The sequence below is a fragment of the Harmonia axyridis genome, chromosome 6 (genome assembly GCF_914767665.1).
Source record: "Harmonia axyridis chromosome 6, icHarAxyr1.1, whole genome shotgun sequence".
In the NCBI taxonomy this organism is placed as follows: domain Eukaryota; kingdom Metazoa; phylum Arthropoda; class Insecta; order Coleoptera; family Coccinellidae; genus Harmonia; species Harmonia axyridis.
In genome coordinates this window covers 4,053,489-4,072,850 of record NC_059506.1, presented here as the reverse complement: position 1 = coordinate 4,072,850, position 19,362 = coordinate 4,053,489, and the positions used below count along the sequence as shown (strand labels likewise).

Genomic DNA, 19,362 nt, shown 5'->3' with positions numbered 1-19,362 from the left:
TAGTGGGGGTTACTTAAGCAAACCCTATACCTAAAATGAATACTTCAAGAGTTATCGAGGAAGAACTTTAAATGAGGAAAAACCGCTATTTATAACTGTGTGGAGAAGTATGCGATTTCCGAAAAACACAGAAAGAAACTAACATTCAATGTTTTCATGACTTAATTTGACATATCAAGAATTATAATGAATTATTCGTAATTGAAAAATGTATTGGTTTATGGATTTCTCAACAATCCCAACGAAAAATTAATTAAAATTCATGAAATGTAAAATTTAGTTATCCAAACATCGAATTTTTGTTTCTTTCTGTGTTTTCCGGAAGTAACAGACCGTTATTAACACAGTTATAAATAGCGGTTTTTCCTCATTGGAAGTTCTTCCCCGATAACTCTTGAAGTATTCATTTTAGGTATAGGGTTTGCTTAAGTAACCCCCACTATTTTTGTACGTAGAATCGACTGAAATAATAAAAAATATAGGTTCTAATTTGAAAATCTTGAGTTTTGATGAATTTGAGTTGTCCAAGTTCATGATCCTCTTATAAACACCCTGTACATTTTTGGTCCAAGCCGAAAACAGTCTTATAATACTACGTATTTGCGGAATCGAAAAAGAAAAAAAATTTTTTGGAAAAAGCTTTTTCTGATGAAATATTCAAAAAAATGTGAGTCTTCATCGACACCTTTTTTTTCATTAGAATCCCAATAACTCATGAACTGTTGAATTTTCACCCAAGGTATGGCATATTGCCGAAATTGCCATAAAAAAAGCTATCTCATGATGCAATAATATACTGGTGGTGCTCTTCGAAATGAGGAAGCAGTAGTCTGTTTCCGGAAATTGTAGAGATCTGAAAATATTTTAGGGAGAAAGATCATTGTCTCAAACACCAATATGAAAATTTCCAGCTCAAAATTATATTTAGTTTTCCATAAACGTCTAATAGGCCATCCCGGTGAATCACCCTGTATATACAGTTATTTCCTGATGATATAATGTCTGTTTCTCAAGAGCTTGAGAACATTAAAAGACAGAAATATTGTTGGAATGAGTATTTTATTATTATTATCTTGCAGGTAATTACCTCGCGTTTATTTTTTAAATATAATTTCTGGAATATGTCTTTTTTTGATACTAAATTGTGAATTTATATGTGAATATAAGTTTCAAGAAGTTCTTCATCATTACAAAATCAATTAATCCAATGAATCCTCTTCCAGGTTTGGCATAGTCGTCTACAGTTTGAGGAAACAAAAAAGTTGGCGTATTTTCGACCACCTCTTTTATCCAGATCCTCTAGCAGCTGCCTACAAGGTCCATGATCTAGAATTCGAGTGGACAGATGGTGTTTTCGGACTTGCTCTGTCACCGTGGAACAAAGAACAAAACGACAGGATAATGTATTTCCACCCCATGTCCAGTTTTAGAGAATTCTACGTGAAAACTTCCGTGGTACGCAACGAGACTGGCTGGGATAAGATAAAGGACGCTTTCAGACCAATGGGCCAAAGCAGAGGAAAATCAGGTCAAGTATCAGCCTCAGCAATGGACAGAAACGGTGTAATGATCTACAATTTGGTCACCAGGGATGCCGTTGGATGTTGGGACTCTAGGAAACCCTACAAAAGAAGCAACTTAGGTGTTATCGCTCAAAGCACCGAAACTCTGGTCTTTCCTAACGACCTCAAGATCGACAAAGAAGAGAACCAGAGCGTGTGGGTTATATCTAATAGGTTGCCATTTTATTTATATCGGGGTTTGGATGAGAACAAGATCAACTTCAGGATAATGTCGGCGTTTATAAAGGATGCTGTGAAAGGTACGATCTGTGATCCAGATCTAGCTCACCCCGATTCTTTCGAACATTTCTCTGGTGATGAAGATTGTTATTGAATTGTTACCGTTTTGTTGAGCATATTGTTATTTTTTTTATTCGTTAACGTGATCATTGTGTTAAGAACCAACCAGATGATAAAATGTGGACCTGGAAGAATCTTCATTCAAATTATTGATTTGTACATTATTTGAATAATACAGTGTGTCAGTAAGGAACAAGATTCAAAATTTCGTTATTGAAAGTTTTCATGCAGAATGCTTGGACAGGTCAATCTCAGTTTTAAATTAAGCATCTTATGGCCTAAAAATTTACTTATGTCATCCATTTTTACAGAGAATAATGGTGGATTTATGCACCGTACCTAAGAACTAAAGACTAAGAACTATGAACTAAGAACTAAACCTAAGAATTCAGTGGCGTTTATGCACTCTCTTGTTAGTTCTTAGTTAAGGCATGCGCACGTGCTCGAACTCCTTTCTATTTGTTCTATACTTTGATGTTTGACATTGATATTCATTGTGAAAATATTAAATTTAATATTAAAATTAAATACAACTAATACATTTCATCGATAAACACGAATAACGGAACATAAAATTATTGAAACTGGAACTCGTTAATATTGAAATTCTATGCGGCGCACGCGGACTTCTATATTTTACCTGAGCCCTTAGTTCTTAGTTAACAGTTGGCCTGCAAGCCTGCAAGTGTTAGTTCTTAGTTCTTAGGAAACGTGCATGAACGCCCCCATTGATTTGTTCTAAGTTCTTAGGTTTAGTCTTAGTTCTTAGGACTGTTGCATAAATATATATACCATAATATCTTTATTCATCTCGAAATTTGTCGAAAATGTTCAATTTGTGCTCTGTTAACCATTTGGCACTGACCGATAGCAAATATGCCCCATCAAGATATTTGGTATCAACGAAATGGAGCTCCTTCTCACTTTAGAATAAAGGTCTGCCAATATATTTACGCCACATTTCCTAGAAGGTGGATAGGACTTCGGGGACCTATTGAGTGGCCACAGCGTTCCACAGACTTTACCCCTTTATACCTTTTTTGTGGGTTCATTTGAAATCCAAGGTTGATTGAATAGGTTAAATAATTTAGAGATTTACGGCGAAGAATTCTTGCTGTTTACAATCTTGTATCGGTCAGTTTCAGTGCCAAATAGTTAACGGAACACAATTCGAACATTTGCGCTGAGTTTCTTTTGTTTTTTGGGTTCAATGAATGTTTCATTTTTAACTCTCATAGTAAATGTGCTTTTCTTTTAAAATATTGTTATCTACAGTACCAAATTTTCTGATTTTTTGATTTGTACCATCTAATAAATGCGGAAAAAGTATTGGAATAATAACTAAAAAATGATTTAAAACATTCAATAACTAAGTTATGAATTTTGTTCCTTACTTTACACACTATATATTAGATATAATTAAGTACTCCGAGATACATTATTTGAGACAAATTTTTTTAACATTGTATCGATTAGATATAATCTATTTTTTTATTATAACTGTGCATCATTCAACATAATTGAATTTGATACAGAAAAATTAATATTTGCTCAATAGATATCATAAGAAACAATTAGTATGAGGTATGTTATTTAATATAGTTGAACTTTTGGCTATTCTAAGTATCTAATGTCAAATATGTTTGAATCATCGTTTATGTTACTTTACATTTTGAAATTACTGCATTTTCAGAGGAAATTGACATTCAGCAAAAATCTCATATTATAGCAGTATAAAACAGTCCATTTTTCATTTCATTAAGAACAAACATTTTGTAATGATTCTAATATTGCAAATATATACTCCTTCTCTGTTCTCTCCTATAACCTGAAAGAGCTAAAATATAAACCAAATCACTTATAACACAAGTGAATTTTGACAAAAAGTACTAAAAAAAAGCATTCGATATTTTTGATAATTCTTCAATATACATCCATACAAACATATATAATATAGTTTGTATATGTATGTATAGTTTGTAAGAAAAAATGACCATGTTGCAAAAAAATAAAAGAGCTACGAAATTATAACAATTCAAATAAAACTAATCAATAAATGAATAATATTTTAAACGAGAAAGTTATATTTGCTATATCACAAAAAAAGTCATTCAATCAACAGCATGAAAAGAATTATTCTACTAAATGGGAATAATATAATATAAAATATTGAATGTGACTGAGAGATAAAACTAAGGTAATAAGAAGCTTCGTGTCATAAGTTTGCTATATTGAACATCACCTTCAGAAATCGAAATATTTCGAGGTTTAAATGGACTCAGCTGAGACTTCTAAGGTTGTGGTAATCAATGCCAACGAAATATTCATTTTATTTATAACGTTATATGCTATCAACGATGCTGTCATCTTCAGATAGAGAACACTTCCTTTGGTTTCAGAAAATGATAATATCGTTGTATTTGCATCAACTTCAATACTTTTGGAATAGTTCAAGTTTTTTTAACCCTTTGAAATTTTCATCCTCGTAGAATGTCCGTGTGCCTTGTAAACTAAAGATTACTTTCCATAAATTTTGGCGGAAAATTTCAAGGGCTGAAATTTGAAAATTTATATCTATAGAAACCGCTCGTTAGAAATTCAATTGAAAAAGTTATTAATTAAGCTCAAGTAGGATTTTTCCTAGGATTTTTCTAACTTCAGTTGTCATATCTTTCGAGATTAAATTATGATTAATTATGCGAAAATGATAATAATTTCATCTGATGATCCAAAAGTGAGTGTGGACAAAAAAACACATGCTTTTTAACTAAAAAAATTAATATGGGATTAAAAGTAATGTATTTCATATAATTGGTACATCATTGACAAACGGATTCTCCTAAACCTCCTAAAGAATTCCTGATTATGATTCTTCCTTTTCTCCATTTTTAGTAGAAGTAAATCCCATTTCTCTTTCACTGCTACTGGGGGATAAGGTTCCTAGAGTACTCTCATCGTAAATGCATTGTAGATTATTTTCTTCCTCTGTGGAAAATTCACTATATAGGTACATAAGAAATATGATACCGTATATAGGCGTATAGGGAAGGTTTTCAAAATAGGATGAAAATGTGGTGCTCAAACGTTTTTTAGTTTTGCCAGACTGTGGATTTTTTCCAAGTTTCGGCGTGAAATCAACATCAGCAATTGTTTGTCGAAATAAAAGATTCTGTACTATTCACGACCATGTTTAAAAATTAAGCAATTTCTCGCAAAATCATAGTTGATTATTTATTTCTGTCCAAATTCCTTTGATAATTTGCTTAATGTTTGTCGAAATATTTTTACGTTTCCATACTGGTATACCGGGTGGCCCACGGCCCACCCCAGGTGCGGATATCAATTTAAGGGAGGAAATGAAGATATTTTGAAAATATTTTTATGTGTTATGTATAGGATATCAAAAAGTACAATTTAAATTCCTTATATACAGGGTGTTCGAGAACAATGATATAGACCAAAGTTACACTTTTTTCATTGTAACACTGTATTTATGAAATCAAAAATAGAATGGCAATCTCAAATGAAAAGGGGTTTCTTTGGATTACTTTTTTCTTAGAAGCACCATTTACGTGAAAATGGGAAAAAATTGATAATATGGATTTTTTCAATTGGTAATTAATGAAGAAACCAGTTTTGCCGCCGTTACAAACATTGGTTTTTCGAGTAGTACATATGCTACTTCTACGCAGAAAAAAAATGTTCAACTCTGGATTATATGACCAACAACTTTTTTTTCTGCAAAGAAATAGCCCATAAATGTCGACTCGAAAACACAATGTCTGTATCGGCGGCGTAACTGTTTTTTTCATGAATTTCCAATAAAAAAACTACATCTTTTCATTTTTTCGTAATTTTCTCGTGAATGATACTTCTAGGGATAAAGTGATCTGAAGAAACTCATCATTATTGAAGATTTCTATTTTATTTTTGACATCATATAGAGGGTGTTACAATGAAAAAAGTGTAACTTTTTTTTATCTGTGTTTCTCGAACACCCTGTATATAAAGGGTGTTTCTTTAGAGCTATAGAACTTTAAATTTTACTAAAACAACGATGGATTATTCGATTGACATGAATTTTATTTATCCGCAAGAGAATCTTGTGGCATTACATTTTAAATATGATTTCTGGCATATGACCGCCACGGCTGGCTCGGATGTAGTCCAATCTGGACGTCCAATTTTCGATGACTTTTTCCAACATTTGTGGCCGTATATCGGCAATAACACGGCGAATGTTGTCTTCCAAATGGTCAAGGGTTTGTGGCTTATCCGCATAGACCAATGACTTTACATAGCCCCACAGAAAGTAGGCTAGCGATGTTGAATCACAAGATCTTGGAGGCCAATTCACAGGTCCAAAACGTGAAATTAGGCGGTCACCAATCGTGTCTTTCAATAAATCGATTGTGGCACGAGCTGTGTGACATGTTGCGCCGTCTTATTGGAACCACAGCTCCTGGACATCATGGTTGTTCAATTCAGGAATGAAAAAGTTAGTAATCATGGCTCTATACCGATCACCATTGACTGTAACGTTCTGGCCATCATCGTTTTTGAAGAAGTACGGACCAATGATTCCACCAGCCCATTAAGCGCACCAAACAGTCGGTTTTTCTGAATGTAACGGTATTTTGACATACACTTGAGGATTTGTTTGTTGACGTAGCCATTCAACCAAAAGTGCGCTTCATCGCCGAACAAAATAAAATGTACGTAGTGCTCGATACGTATTCCGCACAGAACCATTATTTTCGAAATAAAATTGCACTATTTGTAAGCGTTGTTCAGGCATGAGTCTTTCATGATGAATTGCCAAACCAAACTGAGAATAAATCACTTGACAGCTGTTAAATCGGTCGCCATCTTGAACAGTAATGCCAACTTAAAGTTAAATACCTCGAAAAAAAACACCCTTTATAAAAATAATTTCAAATTGTGCTCATAACCACCCAATACACACCACAAAAGAATATTTTTTAAATCTTCATTTACTCCATCAAAATCAACTAAAATTCGAATCGAAAGATAATCTAATTATGAATCCTAACTCAGAATGTTTAGAACTTACCGATTACTTCACTTTTCACGGAACCCATATCTATTTTGTTAACTAAATCATTCGGTTTCGTATTAGTGTCTTGTTCAGATTCTTCGATTAATTGTTGAATCGTTTTCTGTTCAGATTCTATTTTTACAGGCAGAAACTGTTTCTGTTCAGATTGTATAGTCGAATATGTTGTATATGTGTATGATGAATCTTCACTCATCCAGCTACTCTCCTCTTCTTCACGATGTCCCCTATCTATGATTTCCAGAAGAGTATCTAGGCTTCTTGTGGACATATTTTCTTTATCCCGATGACTCAGGCGATGTATTATAGTTGCAATAGTTGCCTGGCTGATAGAATCCCTGGAAAAAATTTTGAATGATTAGGAAGGTGACACGCTGAAAGAATATTAACCTGGAAAAATAACCTCACTCAGCAGGAATTCTAGTGAATTGGATTCTAGTCGAGCGAAAAATGAGAAAAAAAATCCGGGAAGCCCTGACGTGAAGTCAGGAGCTTTTGAGCGGACTAGTTTAGTGATGTTGATAATACTATATTTGACACGATAGAATTGAAATATAGAGCAAAACTGATAAATCAGTGAAAAAATTTTGAAAATCCATCAATAAATGACTGAGAAATAGATTATTTAAATTTACGTATTTTAGCGCGGAACGTCTTTGGTCCGTGACGTCACGGCTCTTGCCTGTGATCGCTACACCATAAATTACGTTTAAATACTTAGCCGCGCCAAGGCTCTCGCGCCGTTTGTAGTTGTACAGTGTAGTTTTAACTCGAGTTTTGTTTTTATGTCACCATAATGGAAGAAGGCTTCGTGAAAGGACAAAGTGACAATTTGCCTAAAATAGATATATTTGCAGTGATGGAGTTTTTTTCTTCAAATCCATCTTATGTCAGTGCTGAAATAAAAGGAGTTAAACTTTTCAAGTAAGTATCTAGAGTTTGCTTCATCATGGTTCAACTTATAACGATGATTTATTAATTATTTAAAAAACGTTTCATAAACAGTTTGTAGTTGAGTACTGGTTGTTGAAGTCTATCAATGGCAAAACATATTTATGTGAGGAGTAAAAAGTAAAAAGAGAAAAAAGTAATTTATATGTATGTATATGTTTAGTGAGTTATTTCAGCCATCGTGTAACGAACAAAACACGACACGAACGGCACAAGTGATTGTACACCAATGAATTCGTAAGCACTCTGCGAATACCAGTCGTCTAGTGTGTGACGTCACGACACTTACACGTACTATGAAATTATTCTTCTAAGCGCAACTTCAAAGTCCATTACTTTTTCATTTTTAGAGATATTTCAATGATTTTTCCACATTTTTGTTTCATTTTACTTAAATTTTTAGAATTAATCCTTAACAAAAAAATGAAAACTAGTCCATTGTATTGCATTCATGAGCCAATGGCACTCATAGAGATCACATGCGCAATCGGCGACAAAAGTTCCTAACTTCCCGTCAGGGATTTCTCAAGTTTTTGTGTTGTGTTATTTCTCTTATTGTAGTAGAATATTGTATAACGTAAGAGAATTCTTATATAATTATATAATATAGTATAATTGCCTTATACTAATGGAAAAGAAAGTAGGAAAGCACGGACTCAAAGTCAAGATCTTTTGTATGCTCATTCAAAAATAAATAGTGATGTATTTAATTGTTGCAGTCGTTCCTATATAGCAGTTGATCATAATTGAAGCAAGTTTTATATTTTCTATGTTTAAACTCCTCAAAATTGAATATTGAAAATTTGAGAATTGCATTGTGTAACCGCGCAGTTTTGACTCATTTCTGTTAATTAGCATATGAATTTCAATGGATTTTGAATAATAATAATATTAATTAATTCATCATCATTTTCGATACAATATAATAATAATCCGGAAATTTTGCCTAAACAAAGTTTGTGTGTTGAAATCCCGACACATATTTAAGTATTCAGCAACAACCCTACAAAAATAAAAAAGAAAACTGAATAAAACGGAGACTAACGAGTACTGAATACATGGAGACACTAAATGAGATAAAAGTTGTACTGAAAATTAACATAGTTTCTCAAAAACTGATTAATGTTCTTAGTTGTTTTCTGTATAGGTTTTTGTTTTTCTTAGAGTCTCCCAGTTCGATGGGTAGATGATTATACATTTTTGGTAGCAATCAATACTCCTACCTTTCAATTCCATCAAGTAACACTTCGACTGAATTAAAACATCACTTGAAATGTAACCTGATGAAGCGACAGTGTTGACGAAACAATTGTCGCAAATATTATAAGGCTGGTGAAAATTACTCTGTTTTATTATTTGAGCAGAAAATCTGCGATTGAATGAAATGAAAATAATGATGATTTACAATTAGACTTAAATAGAGCCAGAAACAGTTGTTTGAAAGTTCCTACCAGTTGTGCTCTTCGATGTTGAAGATGATATTTCAGAAGTAATACTTATCTGGGAAGAAGGAAAGAAAGGAGAGGAATATCACTTTCGACTCAATTCAGAAGATGATGAAATTCTTCAAACAAGAATTCACTCACAATGTCTTTATACTTGGTCTATTTAAAATGATGATATAAAACACTTATGGTTTCTGATGAAGATGAAGGAATATTTTCTTAGATGAATATAAATTATTTCACTCATTTGAGGATGATAATGAGCGTAAAAAAAAACTGTAAATGTCAATTGTCACTTTAGCGAAACGAACGAATGAATGAATTCAACCAGATAAACATGTGTATGGCTTGGGAATTCTACGCCGCCCAAGATTGATGTGTTGCCTATAGATTGCAGCAGGTCATTATTTTTTTGGAAGCGAACTAACATTATCTATAATGAATTTCCATCAATTAAAGACTAAATCCATTGGATATTGAATATTGAACTAGTTCATTCTTCATTTCTTAGAATAGTTATTTATAATACAAGTGCAGAAAGCATTGGTATTCTTCCACGAGTTCAAAATTCAAAAACGAGCCACGAAGTGGCGAGTTTTGGCAAATTGATGAAGTGACAGATAAAGCCGTGGCGGAAAGTTCGGAGTACCAACATAGAATAATGAAATATAACCATGAAAACTGTGCGTTTCTGATATATTCTCGCACGATTTTGTTCTACAAGATGTGGAAGAATAACCACAGAATTGGAGAAATTAATTTCTACCATATTTTCGAAATGTATGACCCCAACGGCCTAACATCTATGGGGTGATTATTGCTATTTATATTGTTTCGCAAATTTTATTAGATATTGTAATCTTATTCATTACATCGAAAATAATACCATATATTACTCTACAGTACAGTCAAGTGTAGAAGTTCATTCTGCTAAAATGAGAGGCATTGACAATATTTTTTGAAATGAAATTTTTATTTCCAGACATTTCTCGAGACATAGTTCAAAATATTAATAGTCGTAGCCGAGATCATTTACTTTTAACTAATGAAAGATTTTAGTTCAATGTCTCATATAATCTTGAATGGCTAAAATATTTCCACATTTTCTTTCCAAATCGCATGAGAATTCGGAAAATGTATCTCTCAAAATGAACTCCCATATATGAAAGAAAAGCCACAAATGGATAAGTATATAATTCGTACCTTTTACATTGGATGGAACGTCTTTGTTCCACAGTCATTTGTCTCCTGCTCTTCCTTCCCGTTCTTATTAAATAAATTTCTTGTTCCATTTGTTTTCTTCTTTCCTCTTCGACGTCCAACAAGTAAGACCTATACCTAGAGAATTCGACAAAATAGTTATCTGAAACTTTTGTGATTATCAATGAGGTATTTGAGCAAGATGTCCATTGATTATATTGAATGCAATATTTGAAACAAATTCAGTTTCAAATATTTCGACAAAGGAGAATCCTCAAATTTCTGTAGGTATGAGAATAAATTAACTTTCACCATCTAAATCAGCCATACTCAACCTGCGGCCCGCGGGCCACATACGGCCCTTTGCCCCTTTTTATGCGGCCCGAGCAACGGCCTAGTCCAGTATTACAATTTTCACAATAGTATCACAAATAAAGTTTCGAAATAACGCAAAAATAAAGGTATCAATATTTACTCATTTACTTTGTTTTCTCCCTTATTGCGTACACACAGAACACTATACCCATAATATAAACAATGGATTCTTTATGTACATACTATACCTAATCTTCTTAGCGAGATTGCCTTATCTCAAGTTTTTTGCTCTTGTAGTTTTCGTTTCTATGGATTCATGGGTGCGTTTTTTTAGCTGATTATACAGTAAAATTGTCATATTATTGTGTAATTTTTTTTCTGGTCAGTACCATGATTTTTAAAACCTCTTATTAGCATTATTGCGTGAATTATGCTAATGAAAGAGTATAGAAATCATGGTACCTACCAAAATAAAAAATTGCGATAGCAAAAATTATTCAAATTTTCTTAAAATCGTCAATAGTATCCCCTGTTTTCGTTGTTGGGGGCGTTTCCCTAACACCCTGTATATTTTTATTTTCGCACCCTACTAATATTACAAATGCGAAAAACGTAATTTGCCTGTCTGTTTCGCTTTGACGCATAAACCACTGAATCGATTTTGATAAAATTTGGTTCACAGACACGAACTAGTAGAGCTTACGAAAGGACTAAGGCTACTTTGTGACCGATTTAAAAAAAAAAGTTTTGATTATGCGCGATAAATGAAAACCGCGCGGGCCAAAGCTAGTTTTACAACTAGGTAAATTACTGCGGCCCGCAAGAATGAACAGTAGCAATTATGCGGCCCGAGGTGAAAAAAAGGTTGAGTATGGCTGATCTAAATCCATTTACTCAGATTGAATAAAATGTACTCTTGAATGAAGTTCGTTGCTATTGACGTCAGTGGGATCTGAGAGATGTGATATTCGACAGAATATAATAAAGGTTGTTTTTTTAGAGCTATAGAACTTTAAATTGCAATTAAACAACGATGGATTCTTCGATTGACATACATTTTATTTGTCAGCAAGATAATCTTGTGGCATTACATTTTAAATATGATTTCTGGCATATGACCACCACGGCTGGCTCGAATGTAGTTCAATCTGGACGTCCAATTTTCGATGACTTTTTCCAACATTTGTGGCCGTATATCGGCAATAACACGGCGAATGTTGTCTCCCAAATGGTCAAGGGTTTGTGACTTATGCGCATAGACCAATGAATTTACATAGCCCCACAGAAAGTAGTCTAGCGGTGTTAAATCACAAGATCTTGGAGGCCAATTCACAGGTCCAAAACGTGAAATTAGGCAAATTAGGCAGTCATCAAACGTGTCTTTCGATAAATCGATTGTGGCACGAGCTGTGAGACATATTACGCCGTTTTGTTGAAACCACAGCTCCTGGACATCATGATTGTTCAATTCAGGAATGAAAAAGTTAGATATCATGGCTCTATACCGATCACCATTGACTGTAACGTTCTGGCCATCATCGTTTTTGAAGAAGTACGGACCAATGATTCCACCAGCCCATAAAGCGCACCAAACAGTCAGATTTTCTGGATGTAACGGTGTTTCGATATACACTTGAGGATTAGCTTCACTCCAAATGCGGCAGTTTTGTTTGTTGACGTAGTCATTCAACCAGAAGTGCGCTTCATCGCTAAACAAAAAAATTGACATAGTGCGCGATACGTATTCAGCACAGAACCATTATTTGCGAAATAAAATTGCACTATTTGCAAGCGTTGTTCAGGCGGAAGTCTATTCACGATGGATTGCCAAACCAAACTGAGAGTAAATCACTTGACAGCTGTTAAATCGGTCGCCATCTTGAACAGTAATGCCAACTTAAAGTTATATACTCGAAAAAAAAAAACACCCGTTACTATGTCATACGTGAATATACACGAATATAAGTTTCATTTCGATATTGAAAAAAATTAGTATATTTTGAAAGGAATCAATGAATTTTTATTCCATTTCAAAGGAAGGTATGCCATTAACGATGAAGAACGATATCAGCCAAAGGCTATTGTTGCAGCACAATATTCTTCTCATAAAATTTTCCAAGACCAATACGCATAGTTGAAGCTTCATGTACTCGATAACTTTACAAATTCCATCTTTGAAGTCTTGAAAAGATTATGGAGCATTGGAATAAATAACAAGATTTCGGATGATAAATGTGATCATCTTTTAGAGAAATAATACGGCAACGAAACTTTGCCCTGAAAATTGCTAATTTTTCGTAGCTTTTGTTGTCCGCCATCCTATTGAAAATGAACATCGTCCACATCAATATCTTTCTATCCCAGCCCGTCCATGAAAACCATTAGTTATAGCTCTGTAGCGCAATATATTCGCTACATACATCAGTGAGGTAAGGGATGAAAATCCAGGAACACGTCGACCGCTGGGAAGACCGCCTAAACGGTGGAAGGACTCGTGGACGTCAGTCTCCCAAGAGGCATAAATAATTGGTTAATACAAGCCACTGGCTCAAAATATGTAGAAGAAGAAGAAGAAGAAGAAGAAGAAGAAGAAGAAGAAGAAGAATAGGAAGACATCAGTAAGACCCAAGTCTTCATTGAAAATACTGTGTTATGTTGTTTATGTGGAATGCCTAAATATCAAGGGGCCAAGATACACGTGTAGAATAGAATAGAATAGAATAAAACAGATCTTTATTTCTAAATACTACAAATAGTAGAAAGAAAATAGTGTCAAACAAAAAAATAATCACATATTATTAAATTCTTCCATATCATAGGGTTCCAATTCCATCAATAATTTACATAAAGATTTCTTGAAATTTTTTACTTCAGATTCTCTCCTGATATAATTAGGTAGTTTATTGAAAATTTTTAGACAAGAGTAGTGGCAATTTTTCTCTGTTATTGTGAGGTGATGTTTGGGATATATGTACTTGGTATCTCTTGATTTATATTTACTTTGGCTCAATTCATTTTCAAACAGTTGTTTATTCCTAAAGACAAAATTTGAGCTATCTTGAATGTACACAGCATATGATGTAAGAATTTTATTTTCTTTGAATAGACCTCTACAGGACTCCCGATATCTGAGTCCAAGGATGATACTGAGTTATAAAGATTTTCTGAGTTATAAAGATGCTTTTCATGTTTCTATATGCTCCATAAAAGATTATACCATACCTCATTTTGGATTCGAAATTTGCAAAATAAACAGTTTTCAATATTTCCATGCTTGAGTATTTGGATAATATCCTGATTGTGTAGCATACTGAGTTCAGGCTGCTGTTGGTTTTTTCTATGTGTTCTCCCCAAGTAAGGTATTCATCCAAGGTTATTCCAAGAAATTTCGCAGTTTCCTGGAGTTTGAAAGTTGTTTCAGTAATTTTTAAATCTTCAGGTATAATTTGTGTAGACTGTTTTTTTTTGAAGCACTTGACACTTGTTTTGGCAGTGTTTAGTGTGAGCTTGCAATCTTTCAGCCATCCTTCTATTTTCATAAAAATTTTTGTTGTCTTGATTAATAGATTCTGAAAATTTGCATCCTGGGACCTAGGATTTCGTCAAAATCATGGGCTCCAGCAGAGATATTCTCAGTTATTCTTGAGGGACGTACAAGGTTTCGATTCTTCACACCACTAACTTGTCCTAATAGATCGAAATATTTACCATTTCAAGTATTTCTTGTCTGAGAAGGTGTTTCCGACGACTCAAAAGTGCTTTCGTTTTGCCAACTGTGACGGAAAAATTCTCAACATTTTGGAGCGAGTTTAAAAAAATTCAGTGTGTCGTTTCAGCGTGCACCAGTCCATTTTTATCAAGGGCGTAGTTTTCCCTTGTCAAATGTCAAAAAATGACAGCTACCTAGATAGAGGGCTATTCAAAATGAAACCTCTTATTGGAAAAATGGCTACAGCATAACACGATTATTACTCACCTAACAATAGTCAACCAAACATAGAAAGCAGGGCCATGTTTCAGTAGTTGAACAATCAGGAATTCAATCCATAAAGTACTCAGTAATCCATATTTGGAACAGATGAATAGGCCTATAACAGTCGCCACGATATCACAACACAAACGTATTGTTCCTACAACTATCCATGGTATCAGTAAGTATTCTCTGTCAGCCTGCTCGGATCAAAAAAGAATAAGGATCTACACTGCTCGTAAAGTATGGAACATATTCATTTTTAGCTAAACATTTCAAGAAATAATCCTGAAACACGTTGATTACTTTCGAGTAATGACGTAGACGACTATGTTTTATTTAAATTGATAAGAAATAATTTCTTTCATATTGTGTCTGCTAGACCACAAGTAACAAACATGTTTGGAAACAGCTCATTTTTATTAATCTAAAAATGTAACAAATAACAGGGTGTTACATTAAAACCAATTGCCGCTAGACAATAAGTATTTTTGATAATATTGTTAATTTAACTAATAAGGAATATTACGCGTTACTTTATGAGCACACACAAAACTATTTTAATTTTGTCCACCTTGTACCAATTGGAATCAACATGTGATACATTTTTGGGTCAGCTCAGCTAGAGTAATCGGAAAATTGAGTCCAAATGGGGGTGTTCCATTAAAAAAAATTACGGTGACGTCATTACCCGAAAGTAATTCCCCCTGTATATTAGATCATTATTTTGAAATACGGTAAATTAAAATAAAAAAATCGACGTGTTTCAGGATTATTTCTTGAAATGGTCTGTTTAGCTAAAAATGAATTTGTTCCATACTTTACGGACACAGTGTATAATACTCAATTAGAGAATATTTTAATTGCCATCGCCATTCTATCAGTGTCTTCTTGAAGATAATACCTGAAGTTTTGAGTGTTGAATTTTTATTTTATCCATTATAAGAGATTTTATATTCAATTTATATAAATATTAAAAATTGAGCAGGAATTGAGAGCCTTCGCTAAGCAGAAAATTATATTTAGGATGGGCCACGGTTGACGAAACCCTTTTACGGAGAACGGAAGGTACGATCTTATCGAAAATTTGTTTCTTACATAACCACTGGTCTATCGATCTAAAATATTTTTAGCGCTGTTGTTGCCGCTTATATCGAAAAGTACTAACAACTTCGATATTTCAAATAAAACATCCTGTATATTATTACTTTTTTCGATTCGCTGTAGCCTCTAGATTTTTTATGTACCAACTTTCTTGTTCCTATCTCTAACGGTTTTCGAGTAATCGATTGATTCACTTTTTTTTTCGCCAAATATACCTTCAATTAAACATTCATCATTGGAATCCTAAGCAAAAAATTTCGGGTATGAATTACCAATATCCCATGTATCATGTTTCATTTACGTGTAAAGAAATACGTCCATTATCATACAGGGTTGTTTAAAATCGCAGGCTTGAACTGCCCTTACTGAAAATATAAAGAGTGCGTTTCTTCAAATAGAATGACCTGCATATATAGATTGAGAAATTTTACCTTCTGCTTCAAATTGTTGTTGTTCCTTCGTTGTGAAATGTTTTTGAGTTTGTCTTTTTTAAGATGGATATTTATGCTTTGAAAATGCTTTTGGAAAAAATGTTTTTATAGTGTTGCTGAATTCCTGAATGACAAACTGTCCTGATGTTGAATTTCTTTCTTTTTTTGTATTTGTATTTATATTATCTGTATATTGTACTTTTATATATCTACCTATTTATTCATTAGGGGTTGTCCATTAATCACGTAATCTTTTTTTAGCATTTTTTTAACCTCTCCTCCCCCATTGGTGATACGTAGTGAGGTTTAAGACCACCCCCCCCCACCCCCTTCTCAACATCACGTGTATTTTTAGTACCTACAACGAATCTTAAAATTTTCTGAATATTATCTTAATTTAAATACAGGTATAAACTATAATCTTATTTTATTCTGAAATTAAGGACTATAATAAAAATGTCTACACCTGGTTGCAAGTTTCTTTTGATTGCCATAACAATAATAATAAAAGAAGAGTGTCATCAAAGGGAAAACATGTATTGTACTAGTACATGAATATATTTAATGTATATTGTCCTCGGACCACGGATTAGCAAGACATTCTTCAACACTAACAACTGGATAAGCATCTTGCAGTTCAGTTGTTGGCACTGTGCTTTGCACTACACGCCGCGCCGTGCCGCTTAATATTTGTTTAAAATTCGCGCGTTTGACGAAAAAATAAATACACGTGATATCTTACTACACCCCCCCTCCCCCTTGTGTTATTTTCGTAATTTTTATCAAACCCCTCCCCCCCCTTTCAAGCCTCACGTGATTAATGGACAACCCCTTAGTACCAGTATATGTCAAATTATATTGTATTTAATTGACTCATCTCATACATAGTTTGCTATGTCCTAAGAGATTCAATAAATTATTTATTTATTTATTTTATTTTATTTATATCTATAATGAACTGCTATTTTTTTATAGATCCATCAATTTCACATCAGATAAAACCAGTTATATGGGGCTCGTTCAGCAGAAAGATCGCTAGCGTAAGTAGCTCCGCTACTGATAGGTATCAGTTTGGTAACGTTAGTATTCTCTGCTGGACGGGTTGCTCCTTTTTTTGACAGCAAAAGGTTCTGTGGGTTCTAATTGAAGGTTATGTTATTATGAGAGGCAATTTCCGGTTTTCCTTCGGTATTATAACTTTTTTATTCTTCAATATATGGGAAAAATATTCAGAACATTATTTCAGAATGTTGATGAACGTATATGTTTCAGTTTCTATTATATTTGAAATTAAAATTTCGTTTAAAAATCACTGTCATTAATGTCATTTACTCAACATTTTAGCATAAAATGAAATAAATTCGCTCCCAAGATGGCGACCACTTCGTAGCATACGCTCCGTAGCGAAAACTGATAGAATGCGTTCAGCAGAAAATTCTAGAATATTGCCAACTGTTCCACAACTTTTTATTGAACGCGTCCATTCACTCTGTGATTGAAATGTCAAATTTTCGGTGTTGCAACTTCAATTTCAATTGGTTTTATTCTATTATTTAGAGAGCTTATACTTCAAAATTAAAAAAAATATTTCCAGAATGGTTAATGAATACTCACGAATATAGCAGGCCACAACATAACAACATATAAGGCAATTGTGATATGAACAGTAAACGTCCTAACCACCACAAGCGTCGTTAAAGCATATTTCAAGTGCATCTGCATTATGGGTGGAAATTTGTAAGGATCCAGAGCAATCTTCCAAATTTTATCTACATCTTTGCTGAATGTGATGAACGAAGAATCGAGAATGAGTGCTGTCATTCCGGCGATAATTACAAGAAATGTTTCTACTTGAAAAATTGCTGTTTTGTGCGTTGTTACTACCATTTTATGATTCCCCAATTTTACTTCAACACTAGAATTTGCTACATTATCTGAAATTTTATTTTAATATTTCAGAAATTATTGTCAAAATGAAAGGATCAAAAATCTATGATTTTGCTTCTTCTTTTCAAATTTGAAATTTATCCATTTCTCTACTGATTCAGTCGCCTTTTTTCAACTTTCAGATGAATTACGAAGAATTATAGAATATATTCGGAGACATAGTTCCAATATACCCGATCATTGAGATCGTGAATTGAAAACAATGTAGCTGTATAAAATTGAAATAACTATTCCTTTGTACCTGTTCTGGAATGAAGTGAAGTATTATATTTTCTCTATTTCAGTATCCTAATGACTTCATTACAGTTCTAAAAACAGTGCTGTAATGAACTCATTACAGCATCGTTTCCAGATAATTTTTCGTTTTGTGGTTGTTTAGTCAGACTTTCAATCCTATCAAATTTCAACAAACGACAATAATTGCCAATATAAGATAATTTGGGGATATACTGAAATGATTTGTTACATTATTTGCAAATTCTCTTAATTCTGGTAGTGTTAAATCGATTTCATCAAACATAATTCACGAATTCAATGGGTAATTGTAGATTATGTCTGAATTCGAAACATACGATTCATATTCAAATTCCGTAATCTGTCAATTTTCGTAATTTTTATTGAATTTCGAAATTTCGACAATATTTCTCAAAACTTGACAGAAATAGAGAAAATATCGAATTTCGCATTCGTGTTGGAATAGGAGCCCATTCTGCAACTTGTTTCAGAATATACTAGACTTAATTGTTATTAATATTTTTTCATATCATTTGCTATTCAATATATGCAAACATCATTTTATATTTCCTTCAATAAAAATATTTTTGTTGCAAAGTACATATTTCATTCTTCCTAGGATGAAGTCTATAAAACAACAAAAAATTAATGATTTTAATTTTCTGTGTAGTTTTCTGTGCAAGAAAATATTACGAACAAAATCTCTTCTCATTGTTCCTGCCTACTCTCGATTATTTTTTCTGGCCTGAAAAAAAATCATGCTGACTAATTCAACATTTGCTTACAGAAGTGAACTCACTGTGTAGATATAGCTTCTTCATTTTGT

The 19,362-nt window shown here is 33.3% G+C and overlaps 2 protein-coding genes across 3 annotated transcripts in view; one reads left to right on the top strand and one right to left on the bottom strand.

The window, feature by feature from the left end:
• LOC123683198 (protein yellow-like) overlaps positions 1-1,933 on the top strand; it is a 49,208-nt gene extending 47,275 nt beyond the window's left edge. The window contains exon 5 of the mRNA XM_045622101.1: positions 1,224-1,933. Within this exon, the coding sequence (XP_045478057.1) occupies positions 1,224-1,896 (673 nt within the window). The 3' untranslated portion in view covers positions 1,897-1,933. The remainder of the gene's footprint in view (positions 1-1,223) is intronic.
• Positions 1,934-4,644: 2,711 nt separating this feature from the next.
• On the bottom strand, positions 4,645-18,452 carry LOC123683197. 2 transcript variants are annotated; one of them, XM_045622099.1, is made up of 5 exons: positions 17,970-18,440; positions 14,827-15,020; positions 10,539-10,673; positions 6,937-7,277; positions 4,645-4,847 (listed from the first exon to the last, which is right to left on the bottom strand). In XM_045622099.1, the coding sequence occupies exons 1-5, from the start codon at positions 18,240-18,242 to the stop codon at positions 4,726-4,728; spliced, it is 1,065 nt and encodes a 354-aa protein (XP_045478055.1). In that variant the 5' UTR covers positions 18,243-18,440; the 3' UTR covers positions 4,645-4,725. The 2 variants fall into 2 exon arrangements, with proteins under 2 accessions (XP_045478055.1, XP_045478056.1); XM_045622100.1 differs by lacking the exon at positions 10,539-10,673 and having other exon boundaries at positions 17,970-18,452.
• Between the last annotated feature and the right edge of the window lie 910 nt (positions 18,453-19,362).